Genomic DNA, 21042 nt, shown 5'->3' with positions numbered 1-21042 from the left:
TGAATTTGCCATGATTTATCATACAAATTTAAATCACCGTGTGGCAGTGTTTATATTGAATCATGATCGAGATGCAACGCGGTTTTTGTACTAGAAATACAACTCTCTCACAATGTACCAACATTTGTAACTGTTTTCACATGTTGTTTATTTTTAAATTTAACGGTTGCCAAATACAAAAATGGAAGATTAAAGGAAAATAAAAATTATTTACAGAATTTTTGTGTTTGTATATGTTCCTTTACTTTCCAAACGATTTACTTTCCAAACGATGCATTACTTTCCACTTTTATTCTTGGCAGACAACTTCTTGTCGTTGTACAGTTTCCGATGATTCAGATTCTGCATCATGATTACTACAAATCTACGACCAAATTAAACGAATTTGTACGAATGAATATTTTCCAGGTATTTGACCATGGCATTACTATACAAGGTAGTCTCATACATTCGTATGTTTCCAATTTTTTCATAAATTTGTTTTTGACAACATTCTACTTTCCAAATTTAAACGAAAATATCTTCCTTCGAAATTTATATTTATTAATATGTATTTTTAAGTTCCCTGTATATAAAACCTATAAATATAAATTGCAACATTCTTAGTTAAATCTTGAGAACAATGTAGAGCTTCAGAATTTTTTTTATTTGTTGAAAATTTGCCAATAAATTTTGAAAATTTGCCATAAAATTTTATGAAATTTGTTTTTCATTTTATTTGAAATTAATATATAAATGCCATATTTCTCGAATGAGACTACCTTGTATACTTATGGCATGGTATTTGACTTTGAATGTTGATTTGCAAGTTCTCGAGAGCCATATTTTTCGTTGTTTATATTGGAGGTTCACTAATCCAATCTAGATGTTTATGAAAGTGGGAGATAGTCAAAACACTTTCTGCCTATAATAGGAACTATAAATATCGATAGTCAGGCGGCGCTCAAGAAGTTAAAGTCGTGCACTATAAACTCAAAAGCAGTTCGTGACTAAAATCTGCTCTATTTGATATACGACGGATAGTTAATATTTGTTGGGTTCCAAGACATAGCAACATAGAAGGCAAGACATAATTACTGAAGGTAGTCTCATTTGAGAATTTTATGATGGCAAATCCTTTTTAATTTAGAACTCATCTATCAATGTTAAATATTATGAAAAATAAATTCAATAAATTAAACTGAACATTGCACTTAAGATTTAACCATGGGTGTAACATCATTTATTTATAATTTATTTTTGCCACTGAACACATAATATGCGTACATTTCGAAGGAAGATATTTTAATTTCAATCTTGAAAGCTGAATACTGTCAAAGGGACATTTATGAGAACAGTTAAAAACATATGACTGCATGAGACTACCTTGTATAGTTACGCCGTCCAACCTTGCAACCGAAAGCTATTGCAGAATCTCGAAAGCTATCTGGCCTGAATTCTCTCGCCGAAGAACTTCTTCGCCGTTGTCCAATAAAAAGAGAAAGATCAAAATAGCGATTGTGATCATAACAAGTCACTGCAAGATCAGATCCTCACTTCGAAATGGGACACCAACGGAGAGGATAAATGTCGTCTATGTGAGGACGAAAAGGAGCTGGAAACAATTGAACATATCCTCTGTAGATGTCCATCGCTGAGTGGCAGAAGACACGGACAGTTTGGAAGATATGAAATTGATAACCTACCTTTCTTCTCCAAAATAGACCCCAATCAGATCCTATATATAACCATATTTTAGGCCCTCCAACTATTTTTCCTCTCTTCCACTCTCTTTTCCTTTTCTTTTCAGGTATCAAAGATGATCACAATGGACAATTGTCTCTGAGTGAACGGTTGTAAATTTGCAACCGTTCATCCCCAACCTAACCTATTAGTGGGGAAAATATGGTATTGTTCACCAAGAGGTAAGAGAAGGAAGACAATAGTTTCGGATGTCGTCACTGAATCGCATCTGTTCCCTTATTTTTGGTTGGTAATATTCTCCCCAGAAGCTACTAATAGCTTCCTTACAAAAAAAAAAAAATTATACCCAAATGGTGCCTCATACCGTGGTTAACAAGGCATTTGTAAACAAGACCACTATTCCAAATTTTTTTTTTTTTGACTTTGGTCAATATCATCGAAGAACTGTCAAATGCCTTAAAAAAACGAAGTGTAAACAAGGTATTATTTCGAATCATCTAAGTAGTTACCGATTAGTTAACTATACCTATTAGTTAAAAATAATTTGGTAACTTCATGCATTTGTTAAACATGTGTGCCGAAAACATATGTTAACATTCAAATGTAAACAAATGTTGTTGCTTTTGTTGTGACACGGTAATTCCCTTATTGTTTACATCGGAAAGAAAATGTTTGCCCGAGGAGAAAAGCGGAACGTGAAATTCTCCGATAAAGAAAAAATAATTCTCCTAAGATTAATTGACAAAAATAAAAATGCTTTGGAAAATAAGAGAACCGATACCCTGAGTAATAAGATACGAAATAAAGCTTGGATCAAATTGGTTGAACAATTTAATGTGGCCAGCAGAAGATGCTATCGTGATGTTGGAAGTTTACGAACAAAATATGACGAAATGAAGACATTTTTACGAACGAAAATTTACCGTTATCAAAATGAGATGTGCGGGACAGATGACGAAACGGCAACATTGCATTTAACTGCCGCTGAAGAGCTGCTATTGACGATATTAGGTCCGGCGACATTTGGTTTAAACAATATTCAATTGGCCGAAAGTGAATTTATATTGAATGTAAGTAGAAATAACAATTGAAACTATTGTAATGTAAGATTCTAGAAAATCATTTGAAAGGTATTGCAGAACTTTAATGCCATTAACTTCTTACTAATATATGACCAAGGTAGGTTTAAAGAGGTAACCGCATCAGGAAATTTATTACAACAAACAACTGTTGTAGCACAATGATATGTCAAACATATTTTGTAAAAACAAACCGTTTCATAAGATTTTTTCACACAAATTATAGCAGAAAATTTTAACAAATGTATCGCCGAAAAAATTCTTTAAAATGGAATTACAATTTTGTTGTTTAATTGTTTTATTTTCAATAAACATAAATTGTTGACATTTATTTGTACCAACAGCTGTGTTGCCTGTTAAAGCTGCATTGTGTATGATTTTGTTCACGTTTATCTAGGTGGCGAAAATCTGGTCAACTATTGTCAACTATAATGTCAACTATTGCCATATCTTAGTTATATGTAAAAAACCTTAAAACTATGGCAACAATTAAAAAAAAAACGACAGAATTGCAGGGATGGAAAATGCAAATGTTTTCAACTGTTCTATTGTAAAAATGGGCTATTGGTCTCGTCTCGCTGGTCACGAATGCGGAAACTTCATACCAAATTTGGAAAATTTATAGTTCCGTTCCAGAACCTAACAAATCTACTAATTTTACAAAATTTGCAACTTTTTAATCGAAAGCCGTTCCTCAACCCCCAAAACTAATAAAACGTTGAACCAAATTTAAGAGAACACAAAACAAAATGGCGTCCTCTTTGTAAATTTTTTACTCGAAAAAATTGTCCGAGTAAAAATGGTAAACATAAATGCCAACTTCTGATTGACTGTTATGTTGATTTTGAAATATTGCCATCTAATTTTGACGTATTTACTAGATTTGCGTTCCCGAATTTTTTAAATAATTTTGTACTCTGAGAGCGATTTTGAAATGTTCCCCTTTTACTACCTTTACTATTAAAAAAGTACTGGAAAAAAACCATATAGTATACCTGTAATAAAATTTTAATAAGAAACAATTAAAAATGTCGTTAAATTCGGTTTAGCCGAACTTTTTATACCCTCCATGAGGTGGACATTTAAAATACTTGTAATCGTTCGATACTTTTATAAATATCGCGGGCTCTGTCATGGTAATTTTTGGTAGGAAGATATGACAACCAATGACCACGAAATTATAGCCAATTCGGGTAAAACGTCCAAAATACCGTAAAATGTAGTAAAATGTGGGCGAACATTGATGATTTGTAGTAGGAAGATTTACTACTCAATGTGAATTAAACTACCAAATTACAGTCAATTCTGTGGAAAAATCTATCCATACTAGGCATAATACTGAAATTTGAGTGTTACCGGTATATGAGGTATAATATTGGACATTTTTGGTAGGAAGATTTGCTATTAAATGTGAATTCAACTGCCAAATTACAGTCAATTCTGTGTGAAATACCGACATTTATATATCATAAAAAAGAGGACCAATATTGAATATGATTGTTAGGAGGATGTGTTACCCAAAGAGAACACAAAATACAGTCAATTCGATAAGAAACAAACATGACTAAACTCCCCAAAATACGGAAATTTGGGAGATACCATTATATATGGGGGGGACTATCTTAAAATTGAACAATATTAAACCTTTTCGAAAAGAAGATTTAAAACCCAATTAAAACTCAGAAAAACATCCTAGGAGTAATAAAAATCAATGAGTAAAATTTGAAACCTCCGTCTTAAATATTAGGTTGGGAAAATAGAAATCCATTATTTTATATGAACTATAGGACTTTGTATAACGTGCTTAGGAATGATCGATTTAGGCCAAATATGCACCGTTTTGTTGCCCTTTTAAAGGTAACTTCACGAAAGACACATTTAAAGTTAATCACGACTAAGGGCTTAAAAAATATAAAATGGCGCTGTGTTAAGCTTTCGCTTAACTTCCCACGTGTTTTATCTACCGAATTAAACGAAAAATAGTTTATCGAATACAAATTTGAGCGAAAATTGTTAACAGGAAGATTCATAGATATTTTTCGACGATGTCAATATATGGTGTATGGTCCTATACCTTCTATTTTAATAGAAAGTGGACTAGCGGGAGGAGGACCTGCCTTCAGTATTTAAAATTAAAAAGAAGGTAACTTCATAATGTCTCTCTCATAGAAGTCCTGCTCTCTATTTGCAAAAAACTCTAGTAGTCGATTTTCACAATCCTCCCTACATACCAATTTTATATCATTAAAGTATTTTTTTACAACCATCGTTTTCTCACAGGCTTATCGTATGTTGTGATCCATTTCTCATCTCCAGAGAGTCATTCCGTGACACCCAAACATCGAGCTTCTTTTTTAATCCTCCTGGGCGATGTTACGACTGCTAACATGCCGGTCAACTTCGATCATTTCCCCAAGTCAAATCCATTAGTCCGATGGATTTGACATGAAAATGTTAGCAAATGTTTGAAAAGTAATAGAGAAAGTTTTTCCGGAAATAAATGGGTAATTTATTTATTTTAAAAAACCAAAAAAATACAAAATGAAATAAAAAATTTTGTATGGAAAAATAAATTGACACAATTTTTCTTGGTCAAAACTAAAGCAATTTTGTGATTGTTTCTTATAAATAAAGAACATTTTACTAGTATTCGACAGCATAACTATTATTTTCTATTACGGCAGCAAAAAATGCTCAATTTTTTGTATCCTGAACATTTTGTTTGTGAAACACTTCATTTTGTTGTCTATGATACTTCAAAAATTTGTTTATAGGATAAAGATCTGATGATTGTGTTGGCCATTATAAAACTCTGATTTTTGACTCCTGCAATCAATCTTTACTATTTTTTCGGTGTATGTGTGGAGGTTATCGTCAAACTGAAACACCCAAACAAGCGGTATATTTTCTTCAGCGAAGGAAGCCATAGCGTTTTCCATCACATTTTTGTATATACAATCTGATCCATTACTTCATAAATCTCGTAAAGATTTCGAACTCAATAAAAAGAAAAACAATCCAATACAATTATTGACCCTCCTCCATGCTTACCAGTACCATTGCAACACTGATTTATCTTTAATTCATCCGATTATTTTCAATAAAATTAGTGGATTCTTAAAGGTTCTGTAGCGGAACTTTTGTTAATAAAAAATTATTGCATATTATTTAAAAAAAGTCAAAACGGCGAAAAAAAATACGTTAAAAACAGGTTGTGGTTTGCCAATGACATATATTTATATTTATTTGAATCTTGCGTATCTATGAATGAACTATGAACTTTTTTATATTTGAGAAAAGCAAATTGTTTAATAACAGTCTCATAAATTCCGTTGAACTCTGAAATGGGTATTTTTTTTACTGCTATGACAATTTGTTGATCAGTACAAACTGATGTTCGTATAGTTGCATAAAATCAACTTATAGTTCGAGAAAATCATGATTTCATGGAATATTTCTCCGAAATTTCATAATGCCCTTGCATTAATGCTTTTGTTTTTTTTTAAGTGGATAAGGTACTCGATTTGAAACTGAAAAAGCCAACACAATATCTTTGTTTTTGAAAAAGATATGCGGCATTTATTAAACATGCAATTTTAGTTGCTTTAGTTTTGGCCATCAGTGTATATTTCAAATAGATAATAATTTTTATAACTTATTTGTAATATCCCTTTATTTATTTCCCTTTAAATAAGTATATTATTCAATATGTGGTGTAAACATAGTCTTATCTAGGTAGTTACCTATTAGCTGAAATAAAATTTGGTAACTTCTGGCATTTTTACCCACTGGATTACTTTCTGTGCAAAAACATATGGTAACATTTTGTAAACAAATGTTTTTGTGTCAGTAATTCTGTAATTGTTTACATTTAAAGAAAAAAATGATGAACGGAGATTCGTTTGTTCGAAAAGAAAAACGTAATGCGAATTTTTCTGATAAAGAAAAAATTCTTCTCCTAAAACTAATTGCTCAACATAAAAGTGCCTTGCTAAATAGGAAAATCGATACCCACAGTACTAAGCTGCGATTGGACGCATGGGCCAAAGTGACGGAACAATTTAATACGACCAGTACCAGATGTTATCGAGATATTGGAAGTTTACGATCGAAATATGATGATATGAAGAAATTTTTACGTCGAAAAATTGAACAATATCAAATTGAGATGTGCATGACAGACGAGGAAACATTACACTTGTCGCCCGACGAAGAGTTACTGTTGTCGATATTAGGACCGGCCAAATTGGGATTAAAAGATTTTCAATTGAGTGAAAGAAATGAGTTGCTATTGAATGTAAGTAAGAAATAAATATAAATCTGATCATTTTATACCTCAAGTTTATCGGAAAGTGCTTCCAATGGCTGGGAAAAAGTGGTTTTGCTTTAATGCCAGCAACTGTTTACTAATAGATAACTGGTTAGGGAAATACCAACCAGTTTAGTTTGTTTATGTTTTTTTGTTTACCCAGGTGATGTTTCATTGTTGCCATATTTTTAATAACTGACAGGATATAAAAATGAGGGCAAAAATTAAACTAAAACATTTTGCCACGTAAACGCCATTTACATTGAAACTTTTTTCCAGGTTAACCTACTTTATGAGGATTAAACTCCTTGTACATTAGAACTTTTTTACCGGGTTAACCTACTTTATGAGGATTTATTTGACATTACTTTGAAATATTAGAATTGACAATATAAACCCACTGGGTTAACGAAATCCGGTACAATGTAAACATATTATAAACCTCCTCTATGAGGATTTATTTGGCATACATGCAGTGGAATTGGTAAATTTAATTCCACCGGTTTTACTAAATTCAATACAATGTAAATGTACTATTCGTCTACGAAATCTAGTCGATTTCAAATGACAATTCCATGCATATACGAAATAGTACACTTACAATGTGATGTATTCCCTTAACCCAGTGGTTTTAAATTGTCAATGTCATTACATATATGTGAAATAAATCCTCATATAGTAGATTAACCTGGTAACATGTTCTAATGTATTTGCTTATAGTACGTTTACATTTAACCGGATTTCGTTAACCCAGTGGGTTTCTATTGTCATTTCCTTTGCATATACGTCAAATAAATCCGCATAAAGTAGGTTAACCCGGTAAAAAGTTCTAATGTACAAGGAGTTTTAGCTGGCTTGTGACAGAAAATTTGTTCCATAAGCCAAGCTTAAAAAAGATTTTCAGGCGCGTCGTTCTTTTACGCAGTTCTTCCAATTTGAAATACCGTGTTCGGCAATGTTTTCTTCCACTTGATATTTCTATCTAATTCGTGGCCTTCCCCATTTGCGTGAACCATCAGCTGGTTCGCTTTTATATGCCTTAAAGTCGTGCTTCATTCGACGGCAATATTCACCGTATACGCATATTGCCTCATAGATCTTCCGGAGAATTTTTCTTTAAAACACTCCAAGAACTGCGTCATTTGATTGCTCAAGTATCCATGCTCCAGATCCATACGACAGCTCGGGTAGAATCAGCGTCTTGAAGAGTGTCTGTTTGGTCTGGCGAGAGGTGGCCTTGTTTCTGATTTACTTATTTAGACCATAGTAGCATCTGTTGGCCAATACTATTCTCCTCCGAATTTCAAAATTGATGTCATTGGTTTTATTTATGGCGGAACCATGGTATATAAAATTATTGACTACCTCGAAACTATAGTTCTCAAGTTCCACAGTTGGTTCGAGTCTTCTCGCCATTTACTGCCAGACCCAATTTGGATGACTCTTTCTCAATTTGTTCAAAGGTAAATCCCTCAGAGCGGATAGGGCTGTCGAATGCGGATTTATAGTCGACGAATAGGTGGAATGAAAATCTGGTCAATGGTGGATTTGTCAGGGCTGAAGCCGCATTGGTATGGTCCGAGAATGACATGGACTATTGGCTTCAGTCGTTCACATAGCACGCTGGATAGCACTTTATTCGCGATGGGAAGATGACTTATTCCTCTATAGTGGACTAGTTCTAATGTACATGACATTTAATCATGTATATTTTATTTCAAGTATACACTGGTGGCCAAAACTAAAGCAACTAAATTGGCAAGGTCATTAAATGTCGCTTAACTTTTTAAATTATTATTTTAAAAATTATCACAGAGAATTATTTCGGAGAAATATTCCATGAATAAATCAGTGATTTCTCGATTTATAAGCCGATTTTATGCAAGCGTCAGTAGCGTAAGTTCAGCACGGAGGAAGGCTTCAAAAGGACATCAGTTCGCACAGATCAACAAATTGTCATAGCATTAACAAATACCCATTTAAGAGTTCAACGGAATTTGTGAGACGGTAATCGTTGGTTATAACCTCAAGAACAAAGCGTAGACGAGCTATGGTAGCAGGCCTACATGCCCGGAAACTATCAAGAAATTTATTGCCTTTCGCAAAAGCTGATAGTAATTGGAATCAGACTCAGTGAAGAAATATTATGCTTTTTGATGAATTAAAGTTAAATATTAAATAACAAATTAAATATTCAATAAAACTTATCATGAGAAAGTCCAAAAATGAAAGGCTCATACCGCAGCATTGCAAGGGTACTAGGAAGCATGGAAGATCAATAATAGTATTGGGCCAATAATGGGATTGGGTTGTTTTTTGTATAGAGTTCGGATTGTTTATATGAATGTGTTGGAAAACGCCATGGTTGTTCCTTTCGCTTTTGTCCAATTCTCGGCAAGGCTAAATAAGGCATTTCAGAGTTTAAAAGAAGAAGAGTTTAAGACAATGTCTTCTATTATGTAAAAAAACTCAAAACTGATTTTTTATAAATTAATCTTTATTTAGAACACTTATTTATTTTTTTTTTACAATTTTGAGCCAAAGCGATCGAAAAGTGCTTATTATTATTCACCCATATGCCGACTATAGGAAAACCTTATAAAAATATCATAGTTACAAATATTTTTGAATGATTTTAAATTCTAAAGAATTCTCCTCTATGTTCGAGAAAGATCCTTGTGAGAAATATATAATTTTAATATATTTACAAGTCTTTTAAAATGGACATGCCCACTATTTTTTTCTTAAGAAACATGAATTATCGCTAGTGTTGACAAACCTCATTGACCAACTGCCAAATTTTGACTGAAATGTACTTAGCTCGATAAAATATTTAATGTTAGGTTGCAGTGTTATTGAAGATTATTCAAGGTATTTTTCATATTTAGTTATAGAATTTTTGCAGTTATTTGAAATTATATAAAACAGATGCCCACTATTTGTACATTTTTACTATTTTTTGTTTTTTTTTTTTAGTGAATAAATTACCCGTTTATTTCTGAAAAATTTTTCACTGTAACTTTATTTTCAAAAAATTCGCAGATTATTTATTCAGTTTTGCAATTTCATTTGTTTTAGTTTTTGCCATTTTCCCCTTTTACTAGATTTACTATTAAAAATGTACTGGAACAGACCATATGTTAATACAAATAGTACATGTTGTAAACAGCTGATTCGATAGAGTTACCATATCTACAATATCGATTTTCTTGCAAGTTGTGAGTTGATTCCTTGCAACATGTATGTATGTACATAAATATTTTAGTTTGTTAGCAGAAGAGAGTTGAAGTATTTTACAAGCGGATAAAAAAAGCAACAATAACAAACAAATTTTATATTGAAAATTTTACAATTTCCTTTTGTTGTTGTTTTCGACTAAAAGTTTTACTCGCTGTTCAATTCTGCACTATGGACAAAAAACAGCGTATTCTGAAATTAATTTCATTATATCGACAGCGTGAGTGTCTATGGAATACAAATATTGAAGAATTTCGTCGTAAGGATCTGAAAAAGCAGGTATGTAGGCAGTTATGTTGTATAAATCTGCAAGCATTTGGATGTGAGTTTACATACATAACACACCAAGGACAAAAACAAAACATTTTTGATTTTCGCCCGCCATCTTGAGTGTGCAGGAATTTAACTTTTCTAATCTCCTTGGATTGGGTTGTTTACTTACATCCGCAAAATGTTTGCAGTTTACAACATCCTCTACACACATTTAATATGAAATGCCTAAACATGCATGCTGTGTCTTGTTCTCTTTCAAGGCTTTGCAGGAAATTGCAATCGAATGCGATATGACAGAAGACGAAGTTATCCGAAAGATCAGATCTTTGCGAACCGCATATCTAATTGAAAAGAAAAAGGTGGAACATAGCATACAGTTCGCTGGTGATGGCGATGAAATTTATGAACCAATGGTGTATTGGTATAACGAAATGACTTTTATTGGGGATTTTATAGTGCGAAGGAAACCAAGAACTTATGCCAATGTATATAATGTAAGTTAACAATTTATTGTTATACGGTATTATGCATTATAAAGAAATGTTAATATGTATAAAAACAAGTTGAATATAGGAGCTAGACTAGAATCGATCTGCTTGTGGGGAAATTTTAAGTCGATCCCAGTCCAGCTTCTATATTCAACTTATGCCCATATGGGGTAAGTGCTTTTAATGCCGGCATATACCAATAGTCGCCATCTGTTCTGTATCTTCTTCTTCAATCTGTGACTAAAAAATCCTATAACCAAATATGAAAAAAAACCTTGAGTAATCTTCAATAGTATTGCAAACTATCTCGGTACCAAATTTCATCGAGCTAAGTAAATTTATTCAGCCAATAGTTTGCATTTTGTCAATGAGGTTTTTCAACACTAGCGATAATTCATTTTTCTTAAAAAAAAAAAATAGTGGGAATGTCGACTTGTAACTATATTAAACTATATGACTTTTAACTATATTAAAATTTTATATTATTCTTGGTAATTGTAAAGAACATACAGGAGAACACTTTAGAATTTAAAATGATTACAACATTTTTGTAATTGTGATATTTTTATCGATGCCGCCTTTAGGAACAACAATTTTTAAGGTTTTCTTATAGTTGGCATATGAGTGAATAATAAGCACCTTTTCGATCATTTTGGCACAAAATTGGAAAACAAGTTAAATAATAGCTCTAAATACCATATAATTTATAAAAAAAATCAGTTTTATAACAGAAGACATGGTTTTAACTTTAAATTTTTTTAACATATGAAATGCGTATTTTAGCCGTTCCGAAAATTGCATAACAGGTTCCCAAAGTCTGCAAAATGATCTCTCAACAACAAACTATAAAATTGATAAAATTGCCTAAAAAATATTATAAATTATATACAATTTGTCATTTCGTTTGCAAAACCTCGAAATATTCACAGGAGACACTATAAAGTATACACTGGTTTCCAAAACTAATGCAACTAAAATTGCAAGGTTAATAATTTATTACAATGTCCTGTGTCTGGTTTTCAATTTAGTTGTCTCACTGCCAAAAAAGTATAAAAATGCCTAGAAACAAATACAGTACTCCGATAAATGGTATACCTTGCCAGTGATTGTGAAAATAATTGATCACAGAAAATGATTTCAGAGAAATATTCCATTAATAAAGCAGTTATTTCTCGATTTTGTGCTACTAGATAGGTATTGACAGTTCTTTACGAAGGATGGCTGCATAAAAACATCGCTTGGTACTAACCAAAAAATTGCCACAGCAGTAAAAAAAAAATACCCATTTAAGAGTTCAGCGGAATTGGTGAGAATCGTTGGATATAACCTCAGAAACTAATTGTATACGAGCTCTGGTAACAGGTCTACATACCCGGAAATAGCCAAGAAAGCTATTTATTTCCTGAAAAAAGATGGAAAACCATATTGGTTTTCGAAAAAGATCACATGAATTGGAATCCGACTCAACGGAGAAAGATTATGTTCTCGTTGAAGAAAATATACAATAACCTCAAATATACATTGAAACATGTCATAGGTTGGTTGCGGTAGGGCAACAATCAAGGTTTTAGGGTCGTACCTAAATTCATGCGTATGCGTACGAATTTATTCACCTCAATGAATGTTACCCAAATACGCATTGCGTATAAAAATATAAAGTTGAAAATTTTCAACTCTGACATGCGTATTTTGAAATTTTTGTTTTTTTTTTTTTGGAAATAGAATTCTAGTCATTGAAAAATTTGTTTTTCTAATAAAAAATCCCATGGTATAATAATAGAAGGTAACAGCAAGCGTGTAATAATACAACAAACAGCAAGTGTTGTTGTACAACAACCACATGGAAATTGTTGTTGTAAATTATACTAGTGTCAACGTCATTTGACAGAAAAAAGTAAACAAACAAACAAAATATATTTATTTTGAAAATGTCATATTTTCGAATTATATGTGTAACACATATTTATATTTCTATCGCTTCCAGATCTTTCCTAAATGCTTGCCACTTATATGTGTAACACATTGAAAATGCGAAATATTACATGAAGAAAGATTTGCTTCCTCAAACTTTCCCAGCAGGTAGATTGAGTAAATTGAATACGGGAGGACATTTAATAAAGAACAATTTCGAATTGTATTATGTCTGCCTATTTAATATTTGACTTTAATTCATTCGAGATAATAATATTTCTCCACTGAATCGGATTCCAATAGTATGAGCTTTTGCGAAATGCAATCTGGCTCTCCGATTTTTCAGAAATAAAAGAGCTTTCTTTATAGTTTCCGGGATTGTAGACCTGCTACCATAGCTCGTACACGCTCTGTTTTTGAGGTTATATCTAGAGATGGTATTTACCGGGTAAATAGATAGTTTTACAATACTTTAAACACGTTTGGGTTTAAACTCATTAAATGGCGAACCACTTGGCATATAAAAACTTTCAAAATAAACTACTTATATGTCGTTGTAAACGATTTTGACTGTATACAGCTTATTGTTGTTGTAACAGGTTGGCTGCTGACGAAAGTTCTTTCCTGAAAAATGTTGATCGGATTTGAAGAGCGTAGCCGGAGAAGTTGTGCCACCTCTATTGGCTTTAAGGGCCCCATACACTATACATCATGTCGTCATGCCGATGAACCCCTTTTTGTATATGTAAGATTGACTAGTGTATGGCAAACTCTTCAATCACTATTCCAAAAAATCGATTTTTGTCCAAAAAAATCACATTTTGAATCGTAAATTCAGTTCTTTTTTATTTCGTCACAATTTTATTATTTGTATACTCAAAATTATTTACTGTCAACTTTGAAAATGAATAAAATACACCAGATCGAAAGGGTTTCATGCCGATGAACCCCTTTTTGTATATGTGAGATTGACTAGTGTATGGCAAACTCTTCAATCACTATTCCGATTTTTGTCCCAAAAATTGCATTTTGAGTCGTAAATTCAGTTGTTTTTTTATTCCGTCACAATTCTATTATTTTTATACACAAAATTATTTACTGACAACTTTCAAAATGAATATTATTCATATTATTATTCATCAAAATAGTTTTGATTTTCAAAATCAAAACTATTTTGATTTTCTTCATGCATTGTGTGTGTCACACATACAAACTATACAATACAGAACAAAAAGAAGCGTTTGGGTGAGTGATTGATTGTTGTGGCACTTATACTTCAGATTCAAAAAATAAATTACTTACCGACAAAGTTATAAGCATATGCATTTTTGGAGCTTCATAGGCTCATATCTCGGGAAATGTGACCTTCCCTTATAAAAGTTTTGTATTTTTGTGACAAAATTCCAAGATGAGGCACTCAAATAAACTTGCTCTTTTAATTGAAACAAATATTCAAAAGCAGGATACTAATATGAGATTGGATAAATCTCCCACAGACCTTTATTCTCCTTACTCTGTTCACGTTTTGACCAAACTGCGTTCGAAAGTGTGCAATATTTAAAGATTTTTATTTGAATTTTGCCTGCAAGGGCGATGATCATTAAATGAATTTAAGTCAGTTTTTTTTCTCTTTAGAGTCGTGCTTAATGATCGAATTTTTTTTTCAGTGAGAAGGAAAGCCAGGGAAAACTGTTTAAATATATTTACATTTTCTTTTATATTTTCATATTTCCTAAACAACTATCTTAATACTTTCTTTTGGACAATTCTCATTTACATTTCACAGGATAACAGCACACCCGAAGCCATTTATTTGGATGATTCAAACGCCAAGTCCTGTGAATCGGAGAGTAGTTTTACCCAGCCTTTACCAGCACGTAAGAGAAAACACAGTGACGAAGAAGAAGAAGTGCAAAATGTGGAACAGCAATATGAAGATGAAGCTCCCGATCCTGTTGTGAACGTCAATATTCCGAAAACAACGGATGCCTTCAGTGCTTTTGCAGATAGCATGGCAATTACACTGCGAACAATGCCCGAAAATATTGCCTATAAGACAATGGCAGAAATACAACTTTTATTGTATCGTCGTAAATTTAATGACAATAGCACACAACCATCACTACAAACAGAGGATATATTTGAAATTGTTAAGGAGGAAATACACTAAGATGTTACATAGTATATAATGTTAATATTATATAATGGACTATGCTAGTTTTTATCTTTTATTTAAATAATTAAATCAATGTAAAAAAAATATTTTTAATCGTCCGTTGTGCATTCGCTTATCGCGGAATGTGTGTTCATTAAGCCAGTTATAAAAAATCCAAATTAATTTTAAATCTTATCTTGATTTTAGAATTTAAAGCTTTCAAGATTACTTATAATTTAGGTATTAATCATATTTTTAATTTTCGAATTAAACGTATAATATTTTTAATATATATAATATATATTTTTTTATTTTATAATTTTATTATAATAAATATAGACTTACACTTCAACAGAAAGTGAGTTTTAAATCATTCGTGTCGACTGCCAAAATATATACAGTGGTGGTCACGCAATTAAAACATTTATTGTGGTTAACATTTTTTGATCAGCCCTCGATTCATTTTAAGTATTTTTGAAAATTTTTTAATTCAGAATACTTCGATATACTGCACTTAAGAGATTTAGTGTGATAATAGAAAATTATTGCATGCAATTTTTCCATAAATAACGGTTTTTATGAAAATACATCGACTTTGAAGTGGCTATATAATTAAAACATTGTGTAATTTTTTTTACTTTACTGCATTTTTTTGAACATTTTTTTTAAATCACTTAAATTTAGGTAAGTTATGCAAAAAAAATAAAATAATTTACAGAAAACAAATTTTGAAAAAATTTGTAAAATATACCAAAATTGCCAAAAATTTTGTACAGTACACCTAACATTCAGAAAATCACCTTTAATATAGAAAATAAAGGTTCGAATGCGCCAGAAATTGCTAGGATTAGTAGAAAACAATAAATAATTCTCAAAATAAATACATATTTGAAATAATAACTCAAAAAATGGCAATTAACATAAAGGAACGATTCAACTTCGATAGTCTTTATTGAAGAAGGCCGGAATATTTTTGCAGTATGTGAGAAAAAGTAAAGTACAGAATATATTTGATCAAAAAATATATCAGTCACAACGAAACGAACAGAGATCAACGCCTATGTTGACGAGTAAAAGTTTCTGGCACACACTCAATTCATTACGCTATGCTAAATTTCATGCAAGTCGAAGGATATATAGGAACTTTGGTGCGGGCGAGAATATATATGTGAGCTATATCTAAATTTGTACCGATTTTTACGAAACTTAACACACATCACTCTAGACTTTATTCAGTACGCTATGCTTATGCTTGGTGCACCATTTACATAAAATCGGACTAAAATATATATGGGAGCTATATCTAAATCTGAACCGATTTTCACGAAATTTAACACACATCGTTCTAGACCTAATTCAGAACGCTATATTAAATTTCGTGCAAATCGGAGAATATATGGCGAGTTTGGTGCACCATTTACATACAATAGGACGAAAATATATATGGGAGATATATCTAAATCTCAACCGATTTTTCCCAATTTCAATAGGGTTCGTTCGTTAGGAGTTCAACGAATTGGCGAGACGGTTATCGTTGGATGTAACCTCAAGAACAGAGCACGGATGAGCTATGGTAGCAGGCCTATATGTCCAGAATCTATCGAGAAAGTTATTTTATTTCTGAAAAGAATCGGAAAACCAAATTGTCTTTTGCAAAACCTCATATTAATTAGAATCCGACACAGTGGAGAAATATTATGCTCCCGGCTGAATTAAAGACCGTGAGAAAGTCAGTATTTTGATGGGTACTGGAAAGCATGGAGAAGGGTCAGTAATGGTATTGGGCTGTTTTTCTTTTTATGGAAATTAATATATTTACGAGATTTTGAGAAAATGGATCAGATTGTCTATACAAATGTGTTGGAAAACACTATGGTTCCCTTCACTAAAGTAAATATACCGCTTGTTTGGGTATATCAGCTTGACAGTGGTAACAAAACATGTTTTATAATGGCCAACATTAGACCTATAGACAAATTTTTGAAGTATCATAGATAGCAAAATCAAGAGTTTCACAAACAAACAGACATAAAGGTTCCGGATGCACAGACTGATATACCCAAGAATCAAATTGAGCATTTTATTAATTCAATGCCTCGTAGGTGTGCTGTCGTAATCAAAAATAATGTTTATGCTGTAAATTACTAGAAAAATTTACCTATTTAGAAGAAAAAATCAAAAAGTTGTTTCAGTTTGACCACGAAAATAATGGGTCAATTTACTTTTCCATACAATATTTCTTATTTCAACATAAATTTTGGGTAAAAATTTGGGTTTGTTTTTAAAACGTGAATAAATTAGCTATTTATTCCTGAAAAAAAACTTTGACTATATAAAATTGAACACACATTTTCATAGTTTTAATATTTAGTATGGCCGCCATTTTTGAAATTTTTGTAACTGAAGTGGTTTAAGTTAGTTACCTACCCTGTATCACCTACAGATCCCTAAAATTCAAATTTCATATCGGCAAGTAGAACTCTAAATCAGCTGTTTCTTTCAAATTTCCTTTATACCGATTCTAAACAGAGAGAGTAATTTGTTTTGTTTCATATTCTATACAGAGAATAATAACGACAAATTTGCTTTAACCACATCTTTATAGCACAGTTCCTTTTCATCGCTCTTTCGTTGTGTGTCATTTGTCGACATCAACAATCGAAAGGTTGGTTCTACGCCCATTGAAATAGTTTTTTCCACAAAAAAGTCCAACTATTCCAACAAATTTCCGGAGTAAGCCCAAAAGTCATCATGGATTTACAACAACTGGAAGAGGAGGCACGTCAGGCCGCATTAAAAGACATTAAAAATATGCTACAACGTCCAGGGCAATTGGAAAAGGTTGAACAGTATCGTCATCGGGTGGCACGTAAAAAAGCTTCCGTTGAGGCATTGCTGAAGACCGGCATGCAAAATCAATTGGAAGGTGTACGAGTGGGTCTGAAACAGCTGAAGACATGTCTGGAGGATGTACGAGAGGTGAAGCGCAGCATTAAGGAAGTGGAAAAGCTAATGCAAGGTGTGCCCGAACTTTACGATGCCTTGGAAGACGTGCGGGAGGAGAATACCAAACATTCGCAACTGGCCACGGCTGTGGAAAATATCAAACACATTTTTAATGTGGAGACAAGTGTGCAGAAAACTATGGCCCTCATCGATGAAGATAAACTGTTGAATGCCCACCAATGTTTGGCTGATTTGGAAAGTGCTCGCGACGATTTGCTGTACGAATTGCACAAACAGCCCAAGCAGCATGCCTCCGATAAAATCACCCTTAAGAGACATTTTGAGAAAATCGACACTGTGGCCCAGGCTTTGGAGAAGAAGCTGCGACTGATATTGAGTCGAACGCTGAATACGGTACGGAAGGAACCTAAATTTATTGTTACTGCCTTGCGTATCATCGAACGAGAGGAAAAGAACGATCAATTTGCCTTACAGCAGGAGAAGGTGACATCGTTCCGACCACCTGGCCGGCCACGCCAATGGCGTGCCATGGCAATGAATGTCCTTAAGGAAGCGGTTATTACCCGTATTGAAGGCTCTCGCATGGAGGAGAGGGAGGACAATAAAATGTGGTTGGTTCGGGACTTGGAGGTGTTGCGTCAAAATATTTTGGTGGACTTGAGGGTGGTGAAATCGCTGTGTGTGCCCTGCTTTCCACCACACTATAATATCTTTGAGGAATATGTACGAATGTACCATGAGGGTTTGTCGAATTATGTAAGTGGTCGAGTTCCGAATCTGAAGATCTTGCTTTAGCATGGTTTTTGCCTTTCTATAATTACAGATTGAAAATATTGCCAGTGGCCTGCAGGGCAATGAATATGTTTCCCTACTTTCGTGGGTCATCAATACCTATCCGGGTTATGAGTTAATGCGCCATCCCGAACTAAATGTCAACATCCAACAATTGGTGGGTCCCCTACTGCCACCCAGCCACCTCCGAGCACTGGAAGATGAATATCTTGGGAATATGCAAAAGAATTTCAACGAATGGATGGCCAACACAGCCGAGAAGGATCGTTCCCAATGGTTCTCGGAGCAGACACCCGATCAAGATGAACAATATTATCACAGTCCAGCTGCTGTGATTCTATTTGAAATGATCAATCAATTGTTGCAGGTTACCGAAACCATACACAGTGATCTGACATTCAAAGCATTGGTCATGAGCATACGCCAGTTGGACATCTTTGGTCAAACGTATTTGAAACATGTGGTCGATTTGAAGGATCATCATTTTCGTAATCGGGATCAAATCAAATTCTTTACCCATCACATTATAGCCATTGTAAATAATAGCCAACAGATTTTGGATTTGGCTCAACAGCTAAAACAGAAATATTGGCCCAATGCCCGCACCGAGCATTATGAAGACTTTGAAAAACTCCTCGAAACATTCCAATTGATACGAACCCAAGCTGCAGGCTATTTGCTGGAGGAAGCTTTCCTCGACTTGGATGGCCATTTCAATGAGTTATTTACCCCAAAATGGCTAACCTCTACCATATCGGTCGACACCATATGCATAACGCTGGAAGACTATTTTCAGGATTACAATCATTTGACGCCCTGTAATTTTGAAATGGTCATCAATGAGGCCCAGAAACAATTGGCCAAACGTTACATACGTGCAATGTTGTCGAAACGTTTATCCCGTCCAACGGCCGATTGTGAAGCGATAAAAACGAAAATCAATCAAGAAGCGAAACGTTTGGAGAGATTCTTTGAAAAAATTGCCCCAAATCTGTCGTTAAATGACTCTCCATTGAAATTGATTTCAATGCTGTCGAGTCTATTAGTATGCGATCTGGAAGTCTTGCTGCTCGATTTACACACACTCTTGGGTAATTATCCCTCTTTGACAGAGGAACAAATTGTACGTCTGTTCTATATACGTAACGATGTTAAGGCGGCTGAGGTCCGTCAAAAAGTCCAAGATGCAAATCAATCGAAGAAGCCAATGGTTACCATAGATAAACAGGATTGTATATTTAAGGAAATTGTGTTCAATGATAAATTGTGGTAATTGTGCGTGGAGTAATTGATATTCCTTCCTAATAGCGTTGCACGCACTCACAACGTGCATGATTGTGTTTGCGTGTTTTTAGTATTAATTTTTAAATGAAGATATATAACCAATTACTATTTTATAAAATTAATAAAAAATGTTTATAAAACAAATCGCGAATGGTAAAAAATATGTCACATATAATCAGGTGAAAAACTTTAAATGGGTTAAAACTTTATGTTGGGCTGGTTTTCGGTAGGTACCATGATATAAGTTGCTATGCAAATACATGGACCAAGGAAAATATGTCACATATAATCAGGTGAAAAACTTTAAATGGGTTAAAACTTTATGTTGGGTTGGTTTTCGGTAGGTATAAGTTGCTATGCAAATACATGGACCAAGGACGAATTTTATCCTCTGAAGATGAGCCTTCGTAATTTCGAAGACAAAAAGGTGAATGATCTTCGTGTTAGAATGGCGTTGAAGAACACGAAAAAAAAGGATTCTGCATGTTGGAAATCTGTTATTTTTCCTGATGAATGTAAATTTAACTTGTTTGGGTCGGATGGACCAAATAAGGTGTGGCGCAGGGCGAATAAAGTCGTGGACCCTAAGCACACAATGCCGACCGTAACAGAGGGGTCTACGATCCGAAACGACCCGAGTCTTACTCGGGCAACGTCTGTCACCTCAGCCCATTGTGTAATAGCAATAGGGCTGCGACAACAACAACAACCGTAAAGCACGGAGGAGGCTCTATAATGGTATGGGAGAGCGATGCAGGTGTAGGAAATCTCGTTTTTATTGAAGGCTATATTTATAAGTTTTTTTATTTAAACATTCTAAAAGATAATTTTATCAAGACAATGGCCCCAAGCATAAGTTCCAGA

General features: G+C 33.4%; 1 protein-coding gene across 1 annotated transcript; it reads left to right on the top strand.

Moving 5' to 3' along the window:
* The first annotated feature begins 17886 nt into the window (after positions 1-17886).
* Positions 17887-20167, top strand: LOC133334556 (exocyst complex component 3-like). The gene is made up of 2 exons (XM_061542872.1): positions 17887-18858; positions 18926-20167. The coding sequence occupies exons 1-2, from the start codon at positions 17887-17889 to the stop codon at positions 20165-20167; spliced, it is 2214 nt and encodes a 737-aa protein (XP_061398856.1).
* The last annotated feature ends 875 nt before the right edge of the window (positions 20168-21042 follow it).

Source organism: Musca vetustissima, unplaced genomic scaffold, assembly GCF_032173495.1.
Source record: "Musca vetustissima isolate MV318-11 ecotype Yass unplaced genomic scaffold, APGP_CSIRO_Mvet_v1 utg4378, whole genome shotgun sequence".
NCBI classification, from domain to species: Eukaryota; Metazoa; Arthropoda; class Insecta; order Diptera; family Muscidae; genus Musca; species Musca vetustissima.
Note: the sequence above shows the minus strand (reverse complement) of the source record. Positions and strands in the feature narration are given on the sequence as shown.

Excerpts from the sequence above, each read along its gene's own strand:
- LOC133334556 (XM_061542872.1), top strand. The coding sequence starts at position 17,887 with ATGGATTTACAACAACTGGAAGAGGAGGCACGTCAGGCCGCATTAAAA. Across the intron at positions 18,859-18,925 it reads ATGAGGGTTTGTCGAATTAT|ATTGAAAATATTGCCAGTGG; the intron begins GTAAGTGGTCGA and ends CTATAATTACAG.